General features: G+C 37.8%; 1 protein-coding gene across 1 annotated transcript in view; it reads right to left on the bottom strand.

The window, feature by feature from the left end:
- Positions 1-23,276, bottom strand: part of PPP2R5A (protein phosphatase 2 regulatory subunit B'alpha) — a 107,850-nt gene that overhangs the window by 54,674 nt on the left and 29,900 nt on the right. Inside the window, exon 2 of the mRNA XM_004480997.5 lies at positions 1,603-1,799. Within this exon, the coding sequence (XP_004481054.1) occupies positions 1,603-1,799 (197 nt within the window). The remainder of the gene's footprint in view (positions 1-1,602; positions 1,800-23,276) is intronic.

The raw sequence follows: 23,276 nt of genomic DNA, 5'->3' as shown, positions 1-23,276 counted from the left end.
GGTAAGATATCCCTTTAGAGGGCATAATTTGCCCTTGAGATCACACTTATTATTGCTGGTAATAAAAGAAAAAGATAACCTTGTAGCCACCAACAAAACTAACTATAAAAAAATATACAGAATAGCTTTAAAGGATTACTGTTGGCTCCATTTTCATCTAGAAATTCAATTAAGTACCCAAAGTTAAAATAAAACAGACTACCTTTTGACTCAAACAAAGAAATTGAACCCCAGAATTTATTAGTGTATAGCAAATTACAGAATAATTTGACTCAAATATTTGAATACTTTCAAAGTACTAAGAGAACAAATTTGTAAGAGATTAAATAAGGTATCTTCTCTAGGAATTTCAAAATTACTAAATACAAAGCATCTGAAATGAGTAACAGTGGGTGAATATTGCTTCCTCCACCAAACATTTTTTTAAAAAACAAAGAAAATAAGAACATCAATATTCAGTATTTATACCCTCAAACTGTCACTTCCTTTTTACTGTCTGTGGGGAGTTAGAAAACCAATTTCATTTTGATCAATGTTCTCTCTATAGTTAATTTTTTAAAAATATTAAGTCTTCTATTTTTGTTTTAAAAAAACCAACATTTTCTAAGTTTTCAACTTTTGACAGGTCTTCTAGTACAAAGTAGTGAAAGAAAACCCACGTAGTATGTTAAGGCCAAACTTAATTTTCCTACAGTTTTTTTCTTTTTTCCCTTAGAGGTACAGGAAACAAACCCAGGACCTCGTATATGTGAAGCAGGTACTCAACCACTGAGCCTCGTCCACTCCCTACTATAGTTTTGCTCTACCTCCAGGACATATATTGGGCAAGGGGAAGAGAATGAAGGCAATGATAGGTTATATTTACTACTAGCTTCTATATCCTGGTAACATTTAGATTTAAATTATAAGACTCTCTAACTCTCTTAAATTATGATTTAAATCACATCCAATTGATTTTTTTAAAAATTTTGTAAGTCTGCAACAAAACATAAAGAAACATAAATCCTAAACAAGTTTCTCCTGTCTGGTGGAGAATATGGTTGAATTGCTAATAAAGCATCTTAAATAACTATAATAAAGTTGGTAGTAATTAATTTTCCACATCAGATATTTCAAACATTTATTTATATCATTCAACTTCTTAAAAGTCTTGAGTTTCAATTAAAATTAAGGTGTTACAGAATTTATGAATAAAGATATTAAAATGCTCTAAATAAGTTTTTAATTTTTTTTACCTGACTCCCTTACCCACTGCTTAAATGTGGAGACCAACAAAGCTCTTCCACTGGTCTCTTCTTCCCTTTAGAAATTCTCTAATGTCACTCCCATGACATTATCTAAAAGTCTGTGTAATCTTGAGTCTACTGTCCAATATAGTAGCCGCCAGTAATTATTACCACTGAATTCCCAAACTTATAAGCAATGACAGGATCACTGGAATGGACAGATAATCTTTCAAAGAGACTATTCTGAAAAATATTCTTTGGGGTACATTATTAATTATTGTACATTTATTAAAAATCCACTTTAACAATTCATAATTATACCTCAGATGTTACTTGAATTTATATAAATCTGAGGAGCATAATTCTGGAGGCTTACCATTTTTACTATATCAGAATACGCTGATTCAACAATTACACCACGATTAGTTGAAACATACTCAACCAGTTCATTCAGTGTTGCTCTTTTAATTTCTTTGCTCTTCAAGTCTGAAACAGAGTCCATGAAATCAAAGAGTATACAACACTGCTTCAACTTCTGACAGAAAAGTTCTTGTTGTTCGTTTGAAGTGGCATCTATAAAGAAAAATAAAGAAAAACTTAGAAATAACCTACTTAGAAGTCATATTTATGTATTTATTGATTTTTGTAAAAGCTATTCACATACATAAAACTTGAATGGCCTTTTTCTTAAATCCTCTGGGGTTTTTCCTCTTAAAGTTAAAATGGTTATATAGACAAAATTCCAATTAATAAGTGATGTATGATTAATACTAATATTTAGTTTGAAACACTAGAAGATGAACACTTCTGCTTTTTGTAAACTTCTTAATTATGCTAAACTTTTTAGAATGGGTATATATTATATACTAGAAAAGGCGGTGGTTATTTGGACTATAGGAATCCTTTTAACTTACACTTGTACAATTCAGTTATCAGTGATATTTATATCTATTTATAAAGATATATAATATAAAGACATAATAAAAATACATATATAATTAATATAATTAAATTCTATTAGGATGATGACTTGGGAGAACAGGTACCATTATCTTCTTTAGAGGCTAACTCAGTTCTAAACAGTTTAAAAATATTTTTTCACTTTTTAAAAAAACTGATTCTGGGAAACGGACTTTGGCCCAGTGGTTAGGGCGTCCGTCTACCACATGGGAGGTCCGCGGTTCAAACCCCGGGCCTCCTTGACCCGTGTGGAGCTGGCCATGCGCAGTGCTGATGCGCGCAAGGAGTGCCGTGCCACGCAAGGGTGTCCCCCGCGTGGGGGAGCCCCCACCGCAAGGAGTGCGCCCCGTAAGGAGAGCCGCCCAGCGCGAAAGAAAGAGCAGCCTGCCCAGGAATGGCGCCGCCCACACTTCCCGTGCAGCTGACGACAACAGAAGCGGACAAAGAAACAAGACGCAGCAAATAGACACCAAGAACAGACAACCAGGGGAAGGGGGGAAATTAAATAAATAAATAAATCTTTAAAAAAATAAATAAATAAAAAAATAAAAAAACTGATTCTAAAATTATACAAACTCATACAATATCCCAGTCCAGTACATGATCACCTTATATAACCAGTCCTGTTCTCTCATTTCTACCCCTAACACTTCCTCAATGTAAAACCAGGCCTCTTTCTGTTTTCCAAAGGCCATGACTTTGTTAATATTTTCCTTACTTGCAATACATTGCCATATTTCCTCTCCTATGTTTCCAAATCCTTCTTACCCTTAAAGAATAAACTTAAATCCCACATTCTCCACAAAATTTGTTAAGTAGGTCACGATACAATAAATGTCTATAGTACGTCTCTGAAATCTATAGTACTCACATTATATTTTCGTATGCATAATCTTTAGGGCTTTTGTTAATGAATGCTTCCTTTACCATCAACCAAAAGATTTCATATTGCTCAAGGGTAAGGATCATTCCCTTTATTTCACTGACCAGGGTTTCCCTCTTAGTTCTTTTACATCAAGCACAGGGTATAAAAGCAGTTGACAAATACTTGCATGATGCTTGAAAATATTCTATAAATTTGTAGAATAGATACTATACACTGAGAAACAGGCTATTAAATAAGGAAAAGTTCAAAATTAGTGCTGGACATAAAAATGACATAAAAATGAGTTATTACATCACAGTTTAAGAACTGATAACCAATTACCATTTTTATCATCAAGGACCTACTTTGATGGTAGGTTTAAATGAATTAACTAAGATAATGATTGTGAAGGTGAATGCTTATATTTCAAAGTAGAATACAAATAGAAGGCATTTTTTTCTTAAAGGACTAGTGGCCTTTATGAACAGGCTAGTGGCCTGTGTAAGAACATGTTACATATGAAAAAAGAAGTTTCTTTTTCTGGGCTCCTAACACTTAAGTCTTCTTCAGAAAGAAAACAATGTTTTCATGCTTCTCCAGGCAGTAACTCATTTCTAGGCCTAAAGATTTATTTTAATTTGTTGTTGTTTTTTCTTTTGCTTTGGAACGATATTCAAGCATAACCTAAACACTTGGATGGGATAGGCTATACCTGAATTTTCCCAAATTAGAAATATTTAGAAGCAGTTAACATTTCAAATCCTTTGGTTCTGGGTTAAAATAGAAGTTTATAATCTTCATTTATTTTTATTATTTTCTATTTATATATTCCCTCCTCCTGTTGTCTGTTCTCTGTGTCCATTCACTGTGTTTTCTTCTGTGTCCACTTGCATTCTTGTCAGCGGTACCAGGAACCTGTGTCTCCTTTTGTTGTGTCATCTTGCTGGGTCAGTTCTCCATATGTGCGGCACCACTCCTGGGCAGGCTGCTCTTTTTTCGTGTGGGGCAGCCCTCCACGCAAGGCGCATTTCTTGTGCATGGGGACCACCTATGCAGGAGACACTCCTTGCACGCACCAGCACTGTGCGTGGGCCAGCTCACCACATGGGTCAGGAGGGTCTGGACCTCCCATATGGTAGGCAGATGCTCTACGAGTTGAGCCAAATCTGCTTCCCCTCGATTATTTAGATTTAGGGACTAAAAAAGTCTTTCCTCAACCCTTCTTGTATACATAACTATACATTTATTTGACACCTATTGAGTAGCTTGCAGTGCTACATAAAATATAATATTAATAATAATAGTATTATTAACATTAGTGCTTCTTTTTTACCAAATACAATTCTAAATGCCTTATAGGTACTGCTTTTTGCAGGTAAGTTCTGAAAGCTACATATGATTTCTTGCCTCCAAGAATTTAATTAAAAGCAATTTGGGGGAAGTGGATGTGGCTCAACTGATAGGAGCATCCATCTAGCATATGGAGGGCCAGGGTTCGATCCCCAGGGTCTCCTGGCCTGTGTAATAAGCTGGCCCACACACAGTGCTGCCACATGCATGGAATACCACGCCATGCAGAGGTACCCCCACACAGGGGTGCCCCACATGCAAGGAGTACACCCTGCAAGGAGAGCCACCCCGTGTGAAAAAAGCGCAGCCCGCCCAGGAGTGGTGCTGCACACATGGAGAGCTGACGCAGCAAGATGATGTAACGAAAGAGAGAGAGAGTTTCCCAGTGCCGCTGGGATAATGCAAGCAGATGCAGAAGAACACACAGCAAACGGACACAGAGAGCAGAGTGGCAGGGGGAGGAGAGAGAAATAAATAAATCTTAAAAAAAAAAATCTTGCTGGGGGAGCATGTGTAGCTCAGTGGTTGAGCACCTGCTTCCCATGTACGTGGTCCGAGGCTCAATCCCTCATATGTATAAAATAAAATTTAAAAATAAAATAATCAAATCTTAATTAACTGCTTATGTTGTCCAAGCAAAAGGATCAGCGCCAAAGGTTTTGTTTTTGTTTTTTAAAAAAAAACACATTGGGTTGGGAAGACAATGCAAAACAAAAATCTAATGCTATCAGGTAATAAATGATTATAAAAAGTACTGCCCTTTACTACATATTCACTGCCAATTCCCTACACTGGATATAAAAAGAAATTGAGAATGCTTACAAAATTAAATATAAAAGAGCTATTAGAAATAAAATCAAAATTATTTAAAAGCAGCAAAGTTACAGACACTACAAGGTATTTGTGGAGATCCAGGAGCCCCCACTAAGCCTTCAGCACATAGCTGCCTGTGTGACCTAGGCATAAGTTAAACGTCTCCCCAGAGGGGAGAGAATGCATAGATGGTATCATAAACTATACTCTTCCCAAAACAGTAAATGTCCCTGGTAAATGGCCTTCCTACGAGCGTAGTGAAAACATCACCAGACCCCATGTGCGCCAACTCTGTTCTCATACCCTATGGAATGTCCTTGTTACGCCTTATATCGCCCCTCATTTCCTTGTCTCTTTGCGGAACACTAACTTAATTCATTGTTTGACTAGCTGCCATCAAATATTCTCTACTGTTCGTAAGTCCCAACAAAGCTTATGTCTGAATCTCTGCCTGGTGCATTACTTGATCTCATGGCTGCACCAACTCGTGCCTTTCAGGAGTTGGGTTGGAACAGTATTTGTCTGTGATGTTTATGCAATTTTCTGTACTTAGCTTCTTGGCAGCTAGGGTAAAACAGTTGTGGAAGAATAGACCAGATTGTAAAAGTTAAATTTGAGAACAGAGGAAGCTATTGTCATCTACTTTTGATTGGCCTACTTCTAAGTTCAAGACATGCAACATTTTTATATAGGTAAAAAATATTTTTAAAGTGATCATCCTGTAAGAAAAGATGGTGATTATGGTTTTCATCATTAAACATTATGAAATATTTTGCACATGTCAATATTTAATATGCTCCAACTCTTAAGCACCTTTCTGAAACATGAGTAAAAATCAATTTTCTCATAACAATAACAGAAAAAGCAGAAAATATATTTCAATAGTTTGTAAAAAGATCAGACTATACACTTTGTCTATACTATATAAATATGAATAAAAATAATCTGTGAGGAAAAAGAATGCATAATAATTCTACTCATTGAATAAAAAGAAGTACTGACAATATAAAAAACAAGCCCAAAAAGTATATTGACCATTTTATTCTTCAGCTTCTCCATTACAGAAACACTGGCAAACGAAGTTTGTCACACTCAGTGATGGTCAGGTCTCACCATTTCTTACGCTTAAGCAATAGTATCACATGTTGTTTTTACTGGGCTGATATTGATTACCAATTTGCTCTTCTCAATGTGAATAATAATGTCCTAAGGTGATTCTTCATCTGGGATTATCCTTTCAGTACTAACTGATGTTTTCAATCATAATTTAACTTAAAAGTTTCTTGAAAAAAAAACAAAACAAAACCTGGAAACATACAAATTCAGAACATCTTATACTATATCATACATCATCTTGGATGGTGGATGTTGACCAGTAACCAACAGGATAATCATTTGCATCATGTCCCATGTACAACAATGCAGTATTTGCTCAGCTATCTTGAATTTAATTTTCAAAGCAGAAGACCCAAATTTTTTTGTTTTAATCATGTCTACTTGAAATGATTATATGTATCTATTTAAAATGGATATTAATATATTGCAAAATGTGTAAATATTGAATTGTGGGTAAATAAGAGGCGAGTTCTTAAAATCCTAGGACCTCCATCAAAATGTAGAGAAAAGTTGAGTAACATAATAACATTGATATAAAAAATTAATTTTTTAGCCTACTTTATTTCTCTTCTTTCCTTTACTTTTCTGTCTTCTGACTTCTGTTGTTTTCCTTTCATTCTACTACTTCTTGTTTGGTCTTCATTTTTTCTTTCTCTCTTTTTTTTCCCCTTCTATTCTCATCTGTCCAGGCTTTTCATTCATTTTATTTTTTCTCTCTATTTTGTTTCTTGTTTTATTTTTTTTCTATTCCACATCTTTTAATTCTTATTCCTTTGTATTTTTTTTAATGTTTACTCACATTACTTAGTTTCCTAGCTCTTGTATGGTTCCTCTTCTACCTTTTCTGTAGTATTATTACTACTATTCCTACTATTCCTTTTCTCTTCTCATCTCTTTCCTTTTCTCTGGTCCTAATTTTTTTTTTTTTTTAACCAAGGAAACACAGACAACTTCAAGGATATAAAATAAGAGTAACCAAGTATCAAAAAGTAACTTTACCATACACAAAGAAACAATAAAATGAAAACCTAGAGTAGAAAGAGAAGCTAACCAACCATATAAGCCCATCAAGATAAACAGATGCCTAGACACCAACAAAAAATTTAAGCCATATTAAGAAACAGGAAGATATGGCCCAGTCTAATGAACAAACTAAAAAACAGGAAGAGATGCAGAATATGGAACAACTAATCAAGGATGTCCGAACAAATACCATGAATCAACGCAATGAAGTGAAGTAAGAGATAAAGGATATTAAGAAGACACCGCAGGAACATATTGAAGAAATCATCAACATACATAAAAGGACAACAGACCTGAAGGTGATGAATGGCACAATGCAAGAAATCAAAAATACACTGGAAGCACATAACAGCAGATTTGAACAGGTGGAGGAAAGAATCAGTGATGTGGAAGATGGTATATCTGAAATAGTAGAACAGATAGATAAAAAGAAGAAAAAATTCAGCAGGGACTTAGGGATTTGAATGACAACACAAAATGCACAAACATACACATTACAGGCATCCCAGAGGAAGAAGAGAAGGAAAATGGGGCAGAATGAGAGTTAGAGGAATTAATAACTGAAAATTTCCTAATGCTTTTGAAGGGCATGGATATACATGTCCAGAAAGTGCAGCATACCCCAAGCAGTATAAATCCTAACAGTATAAATCCTAAGACATATAATTATCAAAATGCCCAGTGCTCAAGACAGAGAATACTGAAGGCAGTCAGAGAAAAGAGATCCATCATATACAGGGAAGCTCAATAAGATTAAGTGCTGATTTCTCACCTGAAACCATGTAGGCAAGAAGGCAGTGATATGACATAGTTAAGGTGCTAAAAGAAAAAAAACTGTCAGCCAAGAATTCTGTAACCAGCAAAGCTGGCACTCAAAAATGACGGAGAGTTCAAAATATTCACAGATTAACAGAAATTAAGAGAGCTTGTCAACAAGAAACACTAAAGGGAGTTCTGGAGTTTGAAAGGAAAAAAACAGGAAAAAGGGTTGGAAGAGACTGTAGGAAAGAAAATTATCAGTAAGAATAACTAAAAAAGATAAAAAGAGAAATAAAAACAACATATGGCATACATAAACCTAAAAAAAATATCCCTAAGTAATTCCTTGACGGTAATAACATTGACCATTAATGGATTAAACTCTCCAATCAAAAGACACAGATTGGCAGAATGGATAAGGAAATAAGACTCATCTATATGCTGTCTACAAGAAACTCACCTTAGACCCAGGGATGCAAGGAAGCTGAAAGTAAATGATTAATGTATTAGTCAGGGTTCTCTAGAGAAAGAGAATCAACAAGAGATATGTCAATAGTATGCAATTCTATAAGAGTCTCTCATGCAGCCGTGGGGATGCACAGGTTCAGGTTCTGCACACAGGCCATAACCAGAGGCTGTGGTGCAAGTCCAGTGAAGGTTCTCAACGAGTTCTGGGAGATGTTGGCTGTCCAAAGACAAGCTGGGAAATTCTCTCAATGCTGGAATCATTTCCCCTTTTAAGGCATTCAACTGACTGGGTTAAGCATTACTCACTGCTGATGGCAATCTTCCTAACTGATGTAATTATAATCAACTATCTATGATTTACCACTGCAGTAAATCCAATGGTGACTAAAGTACATACATGCTCTTGTATTACAGTTAGCCCAGTGCTTCCTTGACCAAGCAACTGGGCACAATTACCTGGCCAAGCTGAAACAATCGCCTAACCATCACAATTGGAAAACAATTTTATATGCAAACAATAACCAGAAAAGGACGGGAGTAGCTGTACTAATATTAGACAAAATAGACTTTAAATGCAAACCTACTGTAAAAGACAAAGAAGTATACTATATATTCACAAAAGGGGTAATCTATCAAGAAGAAAGAACAATCATAAATATTTATGCACCTAACCAGGGCGCCTCAAAATACATGAAGCAAACATTGGAAAACAATGGAGAAACAGATGCCTCTACAATTACAGTGAGGAACTTTAATACACCATTATCACCATTAGACAGAACTTCTCAACAGAAGATCAATAAAGAAAGAGAGACCTTGAATAATATATTAGAGGATCTGGACCTAACAGACATATATAGAACATTACACCCAGTACAGTGGGGTCTACATTCTTCTCAAGCACATGAATCATCCTCCAGCATAGACCACATGCTAGGTCACAGAACAACTCTCAATAAATTTGAAAAGACTGAAATTACACAAAGTAATTTCTATGACCACAAAGGAATGAAGCTGGAATTCAGTAAGGGGCAGAGAAGCAGATTAGGCACAAAGATATGGAAGTTAAATAACATACTCTTAGACAATCAGTGGGTCAAGGAAGCAACTGCAGAAGAAATCAACTATCTTAAAACGAATGAAAATGACAACACAGTGTATCAAAACCTAAGGGATGCTGTCAAAAGAAGTGCTGAGAGGGAAATTCATAGCCATAAATGCCTACATTAAAAAAGAAGAGCTAGGGAAGCGGACTTGTCGCAGTGGTTACGGCGTCCGTCTACCACATGGGAGGTCCGTGGTTCAAACCCCGGGCCTCCTTGACCCGTGTGGAGCTGGCCCACGCGCAGTGCTGATGCGCACAAGGAGTGCCGTGCCATGCAAGGGTGTCCCTGCACAGGGAAGCCCCATGCCCAAGGAGTGCGCCCCATAAGGAGAGCCGCCCAGTGCAAAAGAAAGTGCAGCCTGCCTAAGAATGGCACCACCCACACGGAGAGCTGACGCAGCAAGATGATGCAACAAAAAGAGACACAAATTTCCGTGCCACTGACAACAACAGAAGTGGACAAATAAAGAACATGCAGCAAACAGACACAGAGAACAGACAACTGGGGCAGGGGGAAAGGAGAGAGAAATAAATAAGTAAATCTTTAAAAAAAAAAAAAAAGGGGGCTAAAATCAAAGTCCCAACTGTACACCTGGAGGAATTAGAAAAAGAAAAAACAAACTAACCCCAAAGCAAGGAGAAAAGGAAATAACAAAGATTAGAGCAGAGTTAAATGAAATTGAAAATAAGAAATTACTAGAAAAAATAAAACTAAAAGCTGGTTCTTTGAGAAGATTAATAAAATTTACAAACCTTTAGCTAGACTAACAAAGAAAAAAAGAGAAAAGATGCAAATACATAAAATAAGAAATGAGAAAGCAGATTATCACCACTGATCCCAGAGAAATAAAGAGTATCATAAGCGGATACTTTGAAAAATTGTATGCCAACAAGATGGATAATTTAGAGGAAATGGACAAATTCCTAGAAACACACGAGCAACCTACATTGACAAAAAAAGAAACTGATTAACTCAACAGACCAATTATAAGTAACAAGATAGAATTAGTCATCAAAAACCTCCCAAAAAAGAAGAGTTCAGGAACAGACAGCGTCACAGGTGAATTCTACCACACATTCTGGAAAGAACTAACACCAATCCAGCTTAAACTTCCAAAAAACAGAAGTGGCAGGAACATTGCCTAACTCATTCTGTGATGCCAACACCCTAATAACTAAGCCAAACAAAGACACCACAAGAAAGGAAAACTCCAGACCAATCTCTCTAATGAACCTTGATTCTAAAGCCTCAACAAAATACTTGCTAATTGTATTCAACAAGACATCAAACAAATTATACACCATGACAAGTGGATTTTCATCCCTGGTAGGCAAGGATGGTTCAACATAAGAAAATCAATCAGTGTAATACACCACATAAACAGATCTAAAGAAAAAAATCACATGACTGTCTCTATAGATGCAGAAAAAGCACTTGACAAAATACAGCACACTTTCCTCATAAAAATACTTCAAGAGATAGGGATAGAAGGAAACTTCCTTAACAAGATAAAGGGTATATATGAAATATCCACAGGTAACATCATATTCAATGGTGAAATCCTAAAAGCTTTCCCTCTAAGATCTGGAACAAGACAAGGATGTCCACTGTCACCACTCTTATTTAACATTATGTTTTAAGTACCTGCTTGAGCATGTAGGCAATAAAAAGATAAAAAAGGCATCCAGATTGGAAAGCAAGAAGTAAAAATTTTACTATTTACAGATGTCATGATCCTACACATATAAAGCCCTGAGAAATCTACAACAAAGCTTCAAGAGCTTAGAAATGAGTTCAGTAAAGTGGCAGGTTTTAAGATCAATATGCAAAAATCTGTAGCATTTCTATACACCAATAATGAGCGATCTGAAGAGGAAATTAAGAAAAAAATTCCATTAACATTAGCAGTTAAAAAAATACCTAGGAATAAATTTACTTAAGATGTAAACGACTTGTAAGCAGAAAACTATACAACACTTCAAGGAAATCAAAGAAGACCTAAATAAATGGAGGAATATCCCCCGTTCATGCACAGGAAGACTAAACATCATTAAGATGTCTATCCTACCCAATCAGATTTACAGATTTAAAGCAATCCCAATAAAAATTACACAGCTTTTTTTTTTTTTTTTACTGATTTGAAAAAACTAACTATGAAGTTTAATGGGAAGGGCAAGGGGCCTGGAATAGCCAGACAAATTGGAAAAGAAAAATGAAATTGGAGGAATCACACTACCTGACTTTAAAATACATACTACAAAGCTACAGTGGTTAAAAACAAAAACAACTGCATGGTGTTGGCACAAGGATAGACATACTGACCAATGGAAATGAAGTGAGAGTTCTGATATAGATCCTCACATATGTAGTCAACTGTTATTTGACAAGGCCACCAAGCCTCTTCAACAAATGGTGCTTGGAGAACTGGATATCCAGATCCAAAAGAAAGAGAGCGCAACAGCATCTCACACCTTACACAAAAATTAACTCAAGATGGATCAAAGATCTAAATGTAAGAGCCAAGACCAAAAAGATCTTGGAAGATAATGTAGGGAAGCATCTACAGGATCTTGTATTAGGAAATGGTTTGATGAACATTACATTCAAAGCATAAGCAATGAAAGAAAAATTGGGTAAATGGGACCTCCTCAAAATTAAAAGCTTTTGCATCTCAAAGGAGTTTGTCAAGAAAGTGAAAAGTGTACTTAAAGAAATAATTGGTAACCATTTATCTGATAGGGGCCTAATATCCAGCATATAAAAAGAAATCCTACAACTCAAAAATAAAAAAGACAACCCATTTTAAAAATGGGAAAGTGATATAGATAGATACTTCTCCAAAGAAGGAATACATACGGCTAAAAAGCACATGAAAAGATGCTCAACAACACTGATTATTAGGGAAATGCAAATCAAAACTACAATGAGATATTATCTTACACCCATTAGACTGGCAGCTATTAAAAAAAGAGGACTACTGTGTTGGAGAGGATGTGGAGGAATGGGAACCCTTATTCACTGCTGATGGGCATGTAGAATGGTGTAGCCATTGTGGAGGACAGTTTGGCGGTTCTTCAGAAAGCTAACCACAGAACTGCCATATGATCCAGCTTCCCACTGCTGGGTGTATACCCACACGAATTTAAAGCAGGGACACGAACAGATATATGCACACCAATGTTCATAGTGGCATTATTCACTATTGCCAAAAGTTGGAAATAATCCAAATGTCCATCAACAGATGAATGGATAAGCAAACTGTGTGGTATATACATACAGTGGAATATTACTCAGCTGTAAGAAGGAATGCAGTATTAACACAAGGGATAACATGGATAAATCCTAAAGACCTAATGTTGAGTGAAGCAAACCAGGCACTGAAGGACAAATATTACATGACCTCACTAATATGAATTAAGCAAACTGAGCTGACTCAAAAAGCTAGTCTGGAAGATAGGCAGGTTTACAGGGGACAGAGAGAGAGAAAAGGGTTGTGAGTCAATGCCTATATGGGCAAAATCTAGATAAGGTTGAAGAGTGTAGTTGTGCAGTGGATGGGCATAACGGTGCACTGATGCTATTGGATTGGGTGGTGATGGTCTCTGACAGGGGTAGGGTGAGAAGGGTAGGTTGGACTGTCCACAGAACTGAGGGGAGGGTTGGGGGAGGGAGCAAGTGAACTCTGTGGATTTGTGGGTATGTGGTTCAAACTACAATGTTGGGAATGTTCTGGCAAATATGGCAGGGGAGGGTTATTGGTTTAGGGTGTTAGATACGGGGGGCATGCAGGACAGGGCATACCTGGGGCAGGCTTCTAGGGAGAGCGTGAGTGTTGATCTTGTCATAGTGTATCAGTGGGTGGAGACTGACATAATGAGCAGGAAGGTGTTGGACTCCCATCCTGGGGAGTCCTACTATGTTCTCAAATAGAGGGATGGGAGACTCTCGCGAGCAAGGCAGTGCCCACAAGGGGAAGACAGACCAGTATGTCAAGCCCTCAATGTTGCTGCAAGTTAACTATGAACTTGTTCTTCAAGGAGTGAAGCTTGGTGGTTGCCGAGGGTCTCAACAGGAGGGAGAGTGAGAAACAGAATAGATGGAACATGGGAAAACTTTGAGGTGAAGGAATTGTTCTACATGATCTTGCAATGATAGATACAGGCCATGTTAAGTTTCAACAAAATTTATAGGAGTGTATAGTCCAAAATGTAAACCATAATGTAACTGATTGACCTTGGTTAGTAGCAAAGTTTCAATATTTGTACATCAATTGTAACAAATGTACCATCCACATGTAAAATGTTATTATGAGGGGAAAGAGCTAAAGGGGGAGGATGTTGAGTATATGGGAATCCCCTATAGTCTGCATGTGACTGTTCAGTGACCTAAAGCTTTTTGAAGGCAAAATGAAAAAAATAAGACACTGGAGAAATAAATGGAAGAAAATGCCACTGGACATACAAGAAAACAGATCTTACAGTGATTAAAACATAATTGCAAATTTTTTAAAAATTTCCTATTGTATTCGTCAGCCAAAGGGGTACTGATGCAAAATACCAGAAATCGGTTGGTTTTATAAAGGGTATTTATTTGGGGTAGGAGTTTACCAGGCCATAAAGCATAAGTTACTTCCCTCACCAAAGTCTATTTTCACGTGTTGGAGCAAGATGGCTGCTGACATGTGAGGGTTCAGGCTTCCTAGATTCCTCCCTTCCAGAGTCTTGCTTCTCTCTGAGTTCAGGGATCCTCTCTTCCCAGGGGCTTGCCTCTCTTTCCTCTATGAGTTTATTTCCCAGGGCTCCAGCTTAAGGCTTCAGCATCAAACTGCAGCATCAAAACTCCAACATCAAAAACCCCCAACTCTGTCCTTTGCCATGCCTTTTATCTCAACACCCTAATGATGTGGCCCCATCAAAGCCCTAATCATAACTTAATTATGCCCAGGTACAGACCAGATTACAAACATAATCCAATATCAATTTTTGGAATTCATAACCACATCAAACTGCTACACATATTTTTTATTATTTCAAAAATTAATTTTTTTGGTATTTTATTTGATATTTTTAAAACCATCATTATCTCATTTTCTTATTAATTGTATTTGGTAATTTTGTTGGCTTCATGTTTGAAGAAGTTCTGGATCATAAAAGGGTTACAACTGTGGCAGGGGAGGGTTATTGGTGCAGGGTGTCAGTGATGGGGGATGCATGGGGGAGGCTCACCTGGGGCATACCTATAAGGCATATGAATGTATTCAAGTGTTTATGGGGCATTGTCATGGTGGGTGGAGATCCACACAATAAACAACATAATAATGAAAAGAATATTGAATTCCCATCTTGGGGAGCTCTGCCACTTTCTCTAATAGGACAGCAAGAATCCCCCAAGTACAGGTGCAGTGACTAGTGAAGGATGATGGGCCACTGACAGGCCCTTGATATTGATGACTGTACTTATGAACCCTTACTTTTGAAATTAAAACCTAGTTTACTATTATAGGGTGCTTAAGAGTTACCTCCTGAGAGCCTCCTTGTTGCTCAAATGTGGTCTCTCTTTAAGTCAAACTCAGCATATAAATGAATTACCTTCCACCTAGCATGGGACATGACTCCTAGGAATGAGCCTTCCTGGTACCAAGGGATTACTACCAAGCACCAATTAGCAATGCAACTGGAAAAAGACCTTGACCAAAAGGGGGAAAAGGTAAAGACAAATGAGTTTATATGGTTAAGAGACTTCAAAGTGAGTTGGGAGGTCATTCCAGAGGTTATGCTTATGAATTCTCAGCAGGATCTCACTGACTGCCAAAGTAAATATTGCCTCAAATAGTGGAGCTCCTGAGGGCTCTAGAGACATCCAGACACTATAGGCAGGGTAGACAGCTCAGGAGTTTGGTACCCTGCCAGTGGGACCTACTTTGGAATTTATGCTCTCCAGTATGACAGAGTGGGACTCAGTTGTGGTTTCCCTACACATTACAAGCCATACTAAGAAAATGGAGAAAATGGCCCAAGAAAAGGAATATATCAAAGCCCCAGAAGAGATGTAGGATTTGAGAAAACTAATCGACAAGATTCACATAAATTTCCAAAATCAAATTAATGAGTTTAAAGTCAATCTGGCTAAAGATGTAAAGGACATCAAGATGAACTAAGCAAGCACAAAGAAGAAATTGAAAACTGAGTAAAAAAGCAACAGAGCTCATGGGAAAGACAGACATCATGGGTAAGATAAAACAAACACATTAGAGGCATAAAACAGCAGACTCAAAATGACAGAAGAAAGAATAAGTGATAACAGATGACATAAAAGACGTATTCAGCAAACTATAAAACACTGCTAAAGGAAATCAAAGGCCTAAATAAATGGAAGGATATTCCATGTTCATGGATTGAAAGACTAAATATTGTTAAGATGTCAATTCTACCCAAAGTGATGTACATTTCAATGTAATCCCAATAAAAATTCCAACATCCTCCTCTGCAAAAATGTAAAAGCCAATCATCAAACTTATATGGAAGGGTAAGGGGCCCTGAATAGCTAAAGCCATCTTGAAAAAGAAGAACGAAGTTGGAGGACTCACTTCCCAGTCTTAAAGCCTTTATAAAAAAGCCACAGTAATCACAAGAACAGATAAATAGACCAATGGAGCTGAATTCAGAGTTCAAAAATCAACCCTCAGATTTATAGCCAAGTGATTTTTTAAAAAAGGTCTTTACTTTTTAAAAACTTATTTATTTATGAAGCTTTAGATTACATAAATGCTACATCAAAAATATAGGGGGGAAGCAGATGTGGCTCAAGTGATTGAGCTCCTGCCTACCATATGGGAGGTCACGGGTTTGGTTCTTTTTTTTTTTTTTAAAGATTTATTTATCTTCCCTTCCCCCCAACCCCACCCCAGTTGTCTGTTCTCTGTGTCTATTTGCTGCATCATCTTCTTTGTCCGCTTCTGTTGTTGTCAGCTGCATGGGAATCTGTGTTTCTTTTTGTTGCATCATCTTGTTGTGTCAGCTCTCTGTGTGGGCAGCAGCATTCTTAGGCAGGCTGCACTTTCTTTCGCACTGGGTGGCTCTCCTTATGGGGCACACTCTTTGCGTGGGGCTCCCCTGCGTGGCACAGGACTCCTTGCATGCATCAGCACTGTGCATGGGCCAGCTCCACATGGATCAAGGAGGCCTGGGGTATGAACCGCGGACCTCCCATGTGGCAGACAGATGCACTAACCACTGGGCCAACTCCACTTCCCCCGGGTTTGGTTCTTGGTACCTCCTAGAGAAGATGAGCAAAACAGCAAGCTGATGCAACGAGATGATACAACAAAGGAGCCACAAAGAACACAACGAGAGAGACAACAAAGCAGGAAGTAGAGTTGGCTCAAGCAATTGAGTGCTTCTCTCCCACATGGGAAGTCCCAGGTTCAGTTCCCAGTGCCTCCTAAAAGAGAAGGTGAGCAGATACAGAGAACACACAGTGAATGGACACAGAGAGCAGACAGCAAGCACAAACAACAAGGAGGGGAATAAATAAATAAATCTTAAAAAAAAGAAAATATAGGGGGGGGGAGGAGTGGATGTAGCTCAGTGGTTGAGCACTTGCTTCCCATGTATGAGGTTCTAGGTTCAATCTCCAGTACCTCCTTAAAATATTATATATGGGATTCCCACATACCCTACTCTTCCCCTTCCCACATTTTCCCATCCACCAAGATCTTTCATTAGTGTGGTACATTGTTACAATTGATGAACACAAACTGAAGCACTGCTACTTACTATGGTCTACTGTTTAAATTACAGTATACACTTTGCACCACATCATTTTATATATTTTGAGAAAATGTATAATGGCCTGTATCCATCATTACAAGGTCATATAGAACAATTTCAATGCCCCGTTATACCTATTCTTCCCTCTCTTTCCCCTCAGAACCTCTGGTGATCACTGCCTTTATGTCAATGTTACAAGCTCTTCCACTACTAGAAAAATAATAAATCTGCTTTAGTCCATAGTTGCATTCACCCCTTATGTATGTTCATTCTCAATCTTGAGGATTTGGAGACAGTGATGCCCACTCTGCTTCTGATTGAGAGGAGGCTTAGATCCCATGGGGAAGATTGCTTTCTGTTGTAGATACTCTTTCTGGGGGGATGGGCATTATCAATCACCATCATTTTGTTAGGTGTCCTGAATGAGTCCAATGAACTATAGCCAACTGATTTTTGACAAAGAGGAGACTACTCAATTGGGAAAGAACAGTCTTTAAACAAATGATGTCGGGAGAATGAATCTCCATATACAAAAGAATGAAGGTGGACTCCTACCTCACACCATATACAAAAATCAACTCAAAAGGGATTAAAGGCTTAAATATAAAAACCAGGACTATAAAACTCCTAGAAAAAAGTGTAGGGAAACAGCTTCAGGACCCTGTGTTAGGCAATGGTGTCTCAGACTTCATACCCAAAGTACAAGCAAACAAAGAAATAGATAAATGGAAGTTCATCAAAATTAAAAACTTTTATGCATCAAGAGTACCATGAAAGTAAAATGACAGCTTACACAATGGTAGAAAATATTTGGAAACCACAAATTCAATAAGCAATTATCCAGAATATATAAAGAAATCCTTCAATTCAACAACAAAAAGATAAACCCAATGAAAAAATGTGCCAAAGTCTCGAATAGACATTTAATAAGATATACAGGAAAGTGGATGTGGCTCAACTGATAGAGCATCCACCTACTATATGGAAGGTCCCAGGTTCAAACCCAGGGCCTCCTGGCCCATTTGGTGAGCTGGCCCACACACGGCACTGCCATGTGCAAGGAATGCTGTGCCATGCAAGGGTGTCCCCTGTGTAGGGGAGCCCCATGCACAAGGAGTGTGCCTGTACTGTGCCACCCCGTGCGAAGAAAGTGTATCCCACCCAGGAGTGGCACCCTCATACACAGAAAGCTGACACAGCAAGATGACGCAACAAAGAGAGACACAGATTCCCAGTGCTGCCGAGAATGCAAGCAGACACAGAAGAACATACAGCAAATGGACACAAAAAGCAGACAATGGCAGGGGAGGGGAATAAATAATAAAATAAACCTTTAAAAAAAAAAAGAAGATAGACAAGTGGTCAAAAAGCAAATGAAAAGATGCTCAACATCTTTAGTCATTAAAGAAATGGAAATCAAAACCACACTGATTGTGACAAGAGAAGAAATTTGAGCATTGATGTGAAGAAAGTGGCCACAGTAGTGGCTGAGAGCAGGGAGAGGGAAGAAAAGATGTGATGTGGGGGCATTTTTGGGATTTTGAGTTGTCCTAGATGATATGGCAGGGTCAGATACTGGACTTTATATATCCTGCCATAACCCACTGAATGTACTGGGGAAGAGTGAGAACTACAGGGTAAACTATTATCTATGTAGTGCAGCAGTGCCCCAAAATATGTTCACTGAGTGGGATGAGTGTGCCATAATGATGGGGGAGGTTGTTGGTGTGGGAGGAGTGGGATGGAGGGGTGGGAGGTATACAGGAACCTCTTATATTTTTTAATGTAACATTTTTTATGTAATGTATATATCTTCAAAAATATACAATTTACAAAAATGATGTGGTGGGGGGGTGGGGAGTGGGTTATATGGGGAAAAAAAGAAAGAAAAAAAATTAAGGCAAAATAAATGTAGTCAAACTAAAAAAATGTTCATAAATGTTTAAAATTGCTATATATTATTGTAGAATTGAACCTTTATCATGTCATGTTGGAATACTGAGAAGAAAAATAATTAAAAAGAAAGATATGAAATTAAAAACAAAACAAAAACAAAAAAAACCACATTGAGAGAAGTGGATGTGGATGTACAGCTGGGTGCCTGTCTACAACATGGGAGGCCCCGGGTTCAGTTCCTGGTGCCTCCTAAAGACGAAGAGCAAGAGAGCAAGCTGACATGATGTGCTGGCATGGCAATCTGATGCAACAAGATGACACAATAAGGAAATACAATGAGAGATACAACAAGCAGGGAGTGGAGGTGGCTCAAGCAATTGGGTACCTTCCTCCCACATGGGAGGTCCTGGGTTCAGTTTCCAGTGCCTCCTAAAAAGAAACCAAGTAGATAAAGAGAGCCCACAATGAACAGACAGAGAGCAGACAGCAAATGCAAAACAACAAGGGAAGGGAGAGAAAAAAATAAAATACCATTTTCACGTTCACTAGAATGGAATAACGTTAACAGTACAATTATAAAGATGTGCTTTCATCACTTGTAACAAACGTACCACACCAATGAAAGGTGTTAAAAACAGGGTGGTATATGGGAACCCTGTATTTTATGCATGACTTTTCTGTAAACCTATGTAGCAGTTTGAAACTATTTTATGAGTCCCAAAAAGAGAAATATTATGTTTGTAAAATGAATCTATTCCTCTGAGTGTGAGAGCCTTTAAAAAAAAAAAAACTTTATTTTTTAGATATAGAAAAGTTACACATGAAGTATGAGGGGTTCCCATGTACCCCCTCCCTCTTCTACATCATTCCTTATTTTTAAAAAATGAAGCAGTACAATTTATGTTGTAGCTGTAAAACACACTCATTAAAAAATGCACATTGAAAAAATGACTTACTTGAAGTAAAGACTAACCTACCTACAGCAATAATCTAAAAAATAAAACTATCATTGTGACACTTATAGTACTTCAACATCTAACAAATACAGAAGGAGGCAACTACCCTTGTTATAATTTCTTTATTTTATTTATTTATTTGTTTATTTCTCTCTCTCCCCTTCCCCACCCCCACCCCAGTTGTCTGTTCTCTGTGTCTCTTTGCTGCGTCATCTTCTTTGTCCGCTTCTGTTCTTGTCGGCAGCACGGGAATCTGTGCTTCTTTTTGTTGCGTCATCTTGTTGTGTCAGCTCTCCGTGTGTGCGGTGCTATTCCTGGACAGGCTGAACTTTCTTTCACGCTGGGCGGCACTCCTTGTGCATGGGGCTCCGCTACGCGGGGACATCCCTGCGTGGCACGGCACTCCTTGCGCGCCATCAGCACTGCTTGTGGGTCAGCTCCACATGGGTCAAGGAGGCCCAGGGTTTGAATCGTGGACCTCCCATGTGGTAGACAGACACCCTATCCTCTGGGCAAAGTCCACTTCCCGATAACTCCTTTAAAGACAAAAACTTAAGCACAAACAAATCAGAATTAAGAGAAACTTCAGAATGTTCACATTTCCATGCATTTCTGGCTAAACTTTCAAAGATACCACATATAACAAAACTACAACTCTGAGTCAAAATAAATATTAAAAACCTTTAAGCTTTGTGACAAACTTACTCTACAGAAGCAAGGAAAACAGAGTGAACAGTAACAGCAGTATATCTCTAAGAGAGAAAGTAATCACTTATTTCCTTTATCATAAAACAAGTCAATGAGTCAACATTTTAGTAATACTGACCAAGTTATTTACTATTCAAGAATTTGCTTTTCAAGTTGTGTTTTTAATATGTGTTCATCTATATACTTGGATTAAATTAAATTTATACATCAAAAACATTTTGTTCAAAATTCTAATCTAAGCATAAACCGTAACTTATCAAAGCATAGTCCAAACACTATACAATAATGCTTTTCAGATTTACATGCTTCATCTGAAAAACTTATCTTACAAACAGGAGTTTTGCCCTGTTTCTCCAGAATAAATGTCCCTATGTCTAAAACTTGAAATGATAATCAAAACAGACAGATTCAAATAATACATGCTATGCATTTTCCTTCATTGGGCTTTGATAAGAACAGAGACATGTGGTGCTGGAGCACCATCTTCCTTCTCAGTTACAGTCTCTACAGTCCCAGAAGCAGACACAATAACCATTGTTTCATTTGTTGAAGCTGTCTTCTGTTTCTCAGCAATAGCTGCACGAACAGCAACAATCTCATCACTTTCAAACTCATAGTCAGGAACTGACTTTGGTGAGAAATCTGTTACTTATACTGAAGATTCACTCTTTTTAATCCTCTCTGTCACTTTCTGCTGCTCCTGGAGTGTTCTTGCCCAAGAAAAGGTCTTCTTTCCATATTTCAGGGTTCATTGGACAGATTGTGAAGGTCTACTCGAAAACCTCAAATTGCTTATCCACTTTGTCCTTCTGCTCTCTGTTGTCATATTGTTCTATTGTCTGTCTTATCCTTTAGTTTACCTTTCCTAATAATCTTCATTTCTAAACTCTTCTCCAAATCTCTCCCCCTTGCTTTTTTTCTTTCAGGCTGAAGAACTTCCGTTAGTATCTCCTGCAAATCTGGTCTTTTGGTAGCATATTCTCAGTTTTTATTTGGCTGTGAAGACTTTGAACTCACCCTCATTTTTGAAGGACAGCTTTCCCAGATACAGAATTCTTGGCTGGCAGTTTTTCTCTTTTGTACCTTAAATACATCATACCACCTTCTCCTCTCCTCTGTGGTTTCTGATGAGAAGTCAATACTTAATCTTATCAACAAGTTTCCCTTGTATGTGATGTTTTGCTTTTCTCTTGCTGTTTTCAGAATCCTCTCTTTATCTCTGATATTTGTCATTCTGAATAGTAGGTGTCTCAGGTAGGTCTATTCAGATTTGATTCTGTTTAGGGTACATTATTCTTCTTGGATATTGATACTTATATCCTTCAAAAGGGTTGTGAAGTTTTCAGTCATTATTTCCTCAAATATTCTTTCTACTCTTTTTTCATTCTCTTCTTCTGGGACACCAATAATGCGAATGTTTGTGCATTTTGTGTTACCATTCAATTCCCTGAGACACCATTCTATTTTTTCCATTCTCTTCTCTTTCTGTTCTCCTGTCTTTTCCAGCTCAGATGTTCTGCCTTCAGAATCACTACTTCTGTCTTCAAGCAATTCAAATCTGCTCTTATATGCCTCTAATGATGTTTTTAACTTCATCCATCATGCCTTTCATTCCCATAAGGTCTGTTTCTTTTCTCTGCAGGCTTTCAAATTGTTCTTTATGTTCTCCCAGTGTCTTCTTAATATCTTCTGTTTCTTTAGTCATATTTTCCTTTAATTCTTTGAAGTTATTTAGGAGAGTTATGTGATTATCACGGATTAATTATATTATTTTTTTAAAGATTTATTTTACTTATTTCTACCTGTTTCCCGTTTCTGCTCTCTGTGCCCATTCACTGTGTGTTCTTCTGTGTCTCCTTGTATTCTTATTAGGCGGCTCCAGGAACTGATCCTGGGACCTTCCGGAGTGGGAAAGAGGCGATTACTCTCTTGCGCCACCTCAATTCCCTGTTCTGCTACATCTTCTTACTTTCTCTCCTCTGTGTCATTTGTTGTGTCATCTTGCCGCACCAGCTCTCAGTGTCGGCCAGCACTCCTGCACAGGGTGGCATCCCAGTGTAGGCCAGCTCGCCACACGGGCCAGCTTGCCCTCACCAGGAGGCCCTGGGCAATGAAACCTGGACCTCCTATATGGTAAATGAGAGCCCAATTGGTTGAGCCACAGCCATTTTCCGGATTAATTATATTAAATCCTGTATCTCTTCAGGATATTTGATTTGTCCTTTTGGCTGGCCCATCTCCTCTTGTTTCCTACTATGCCT

Source organism: Dasypus novemcinctus, chromosome 13 (assembly GCF_030445035.2).
Source record: "Dasypus novemcinctus isolate mDasNov1 chromosome 13, mDasNov1.1.hap2, whole genome shotgun sequence".
Taxonomy (NCBI): domain Eukaryota; kingdom Metazoa; phylum Chordata; class Mammalia; order Cingulata; family Dasypodidae; genus Dasypus; species Dasypus novemcinctus.
The sequence above is the reverse complement of the archived record's forward strand: the minus strand, read 5'-3'. Positions and strand labels throughout refer to the sequence as shown.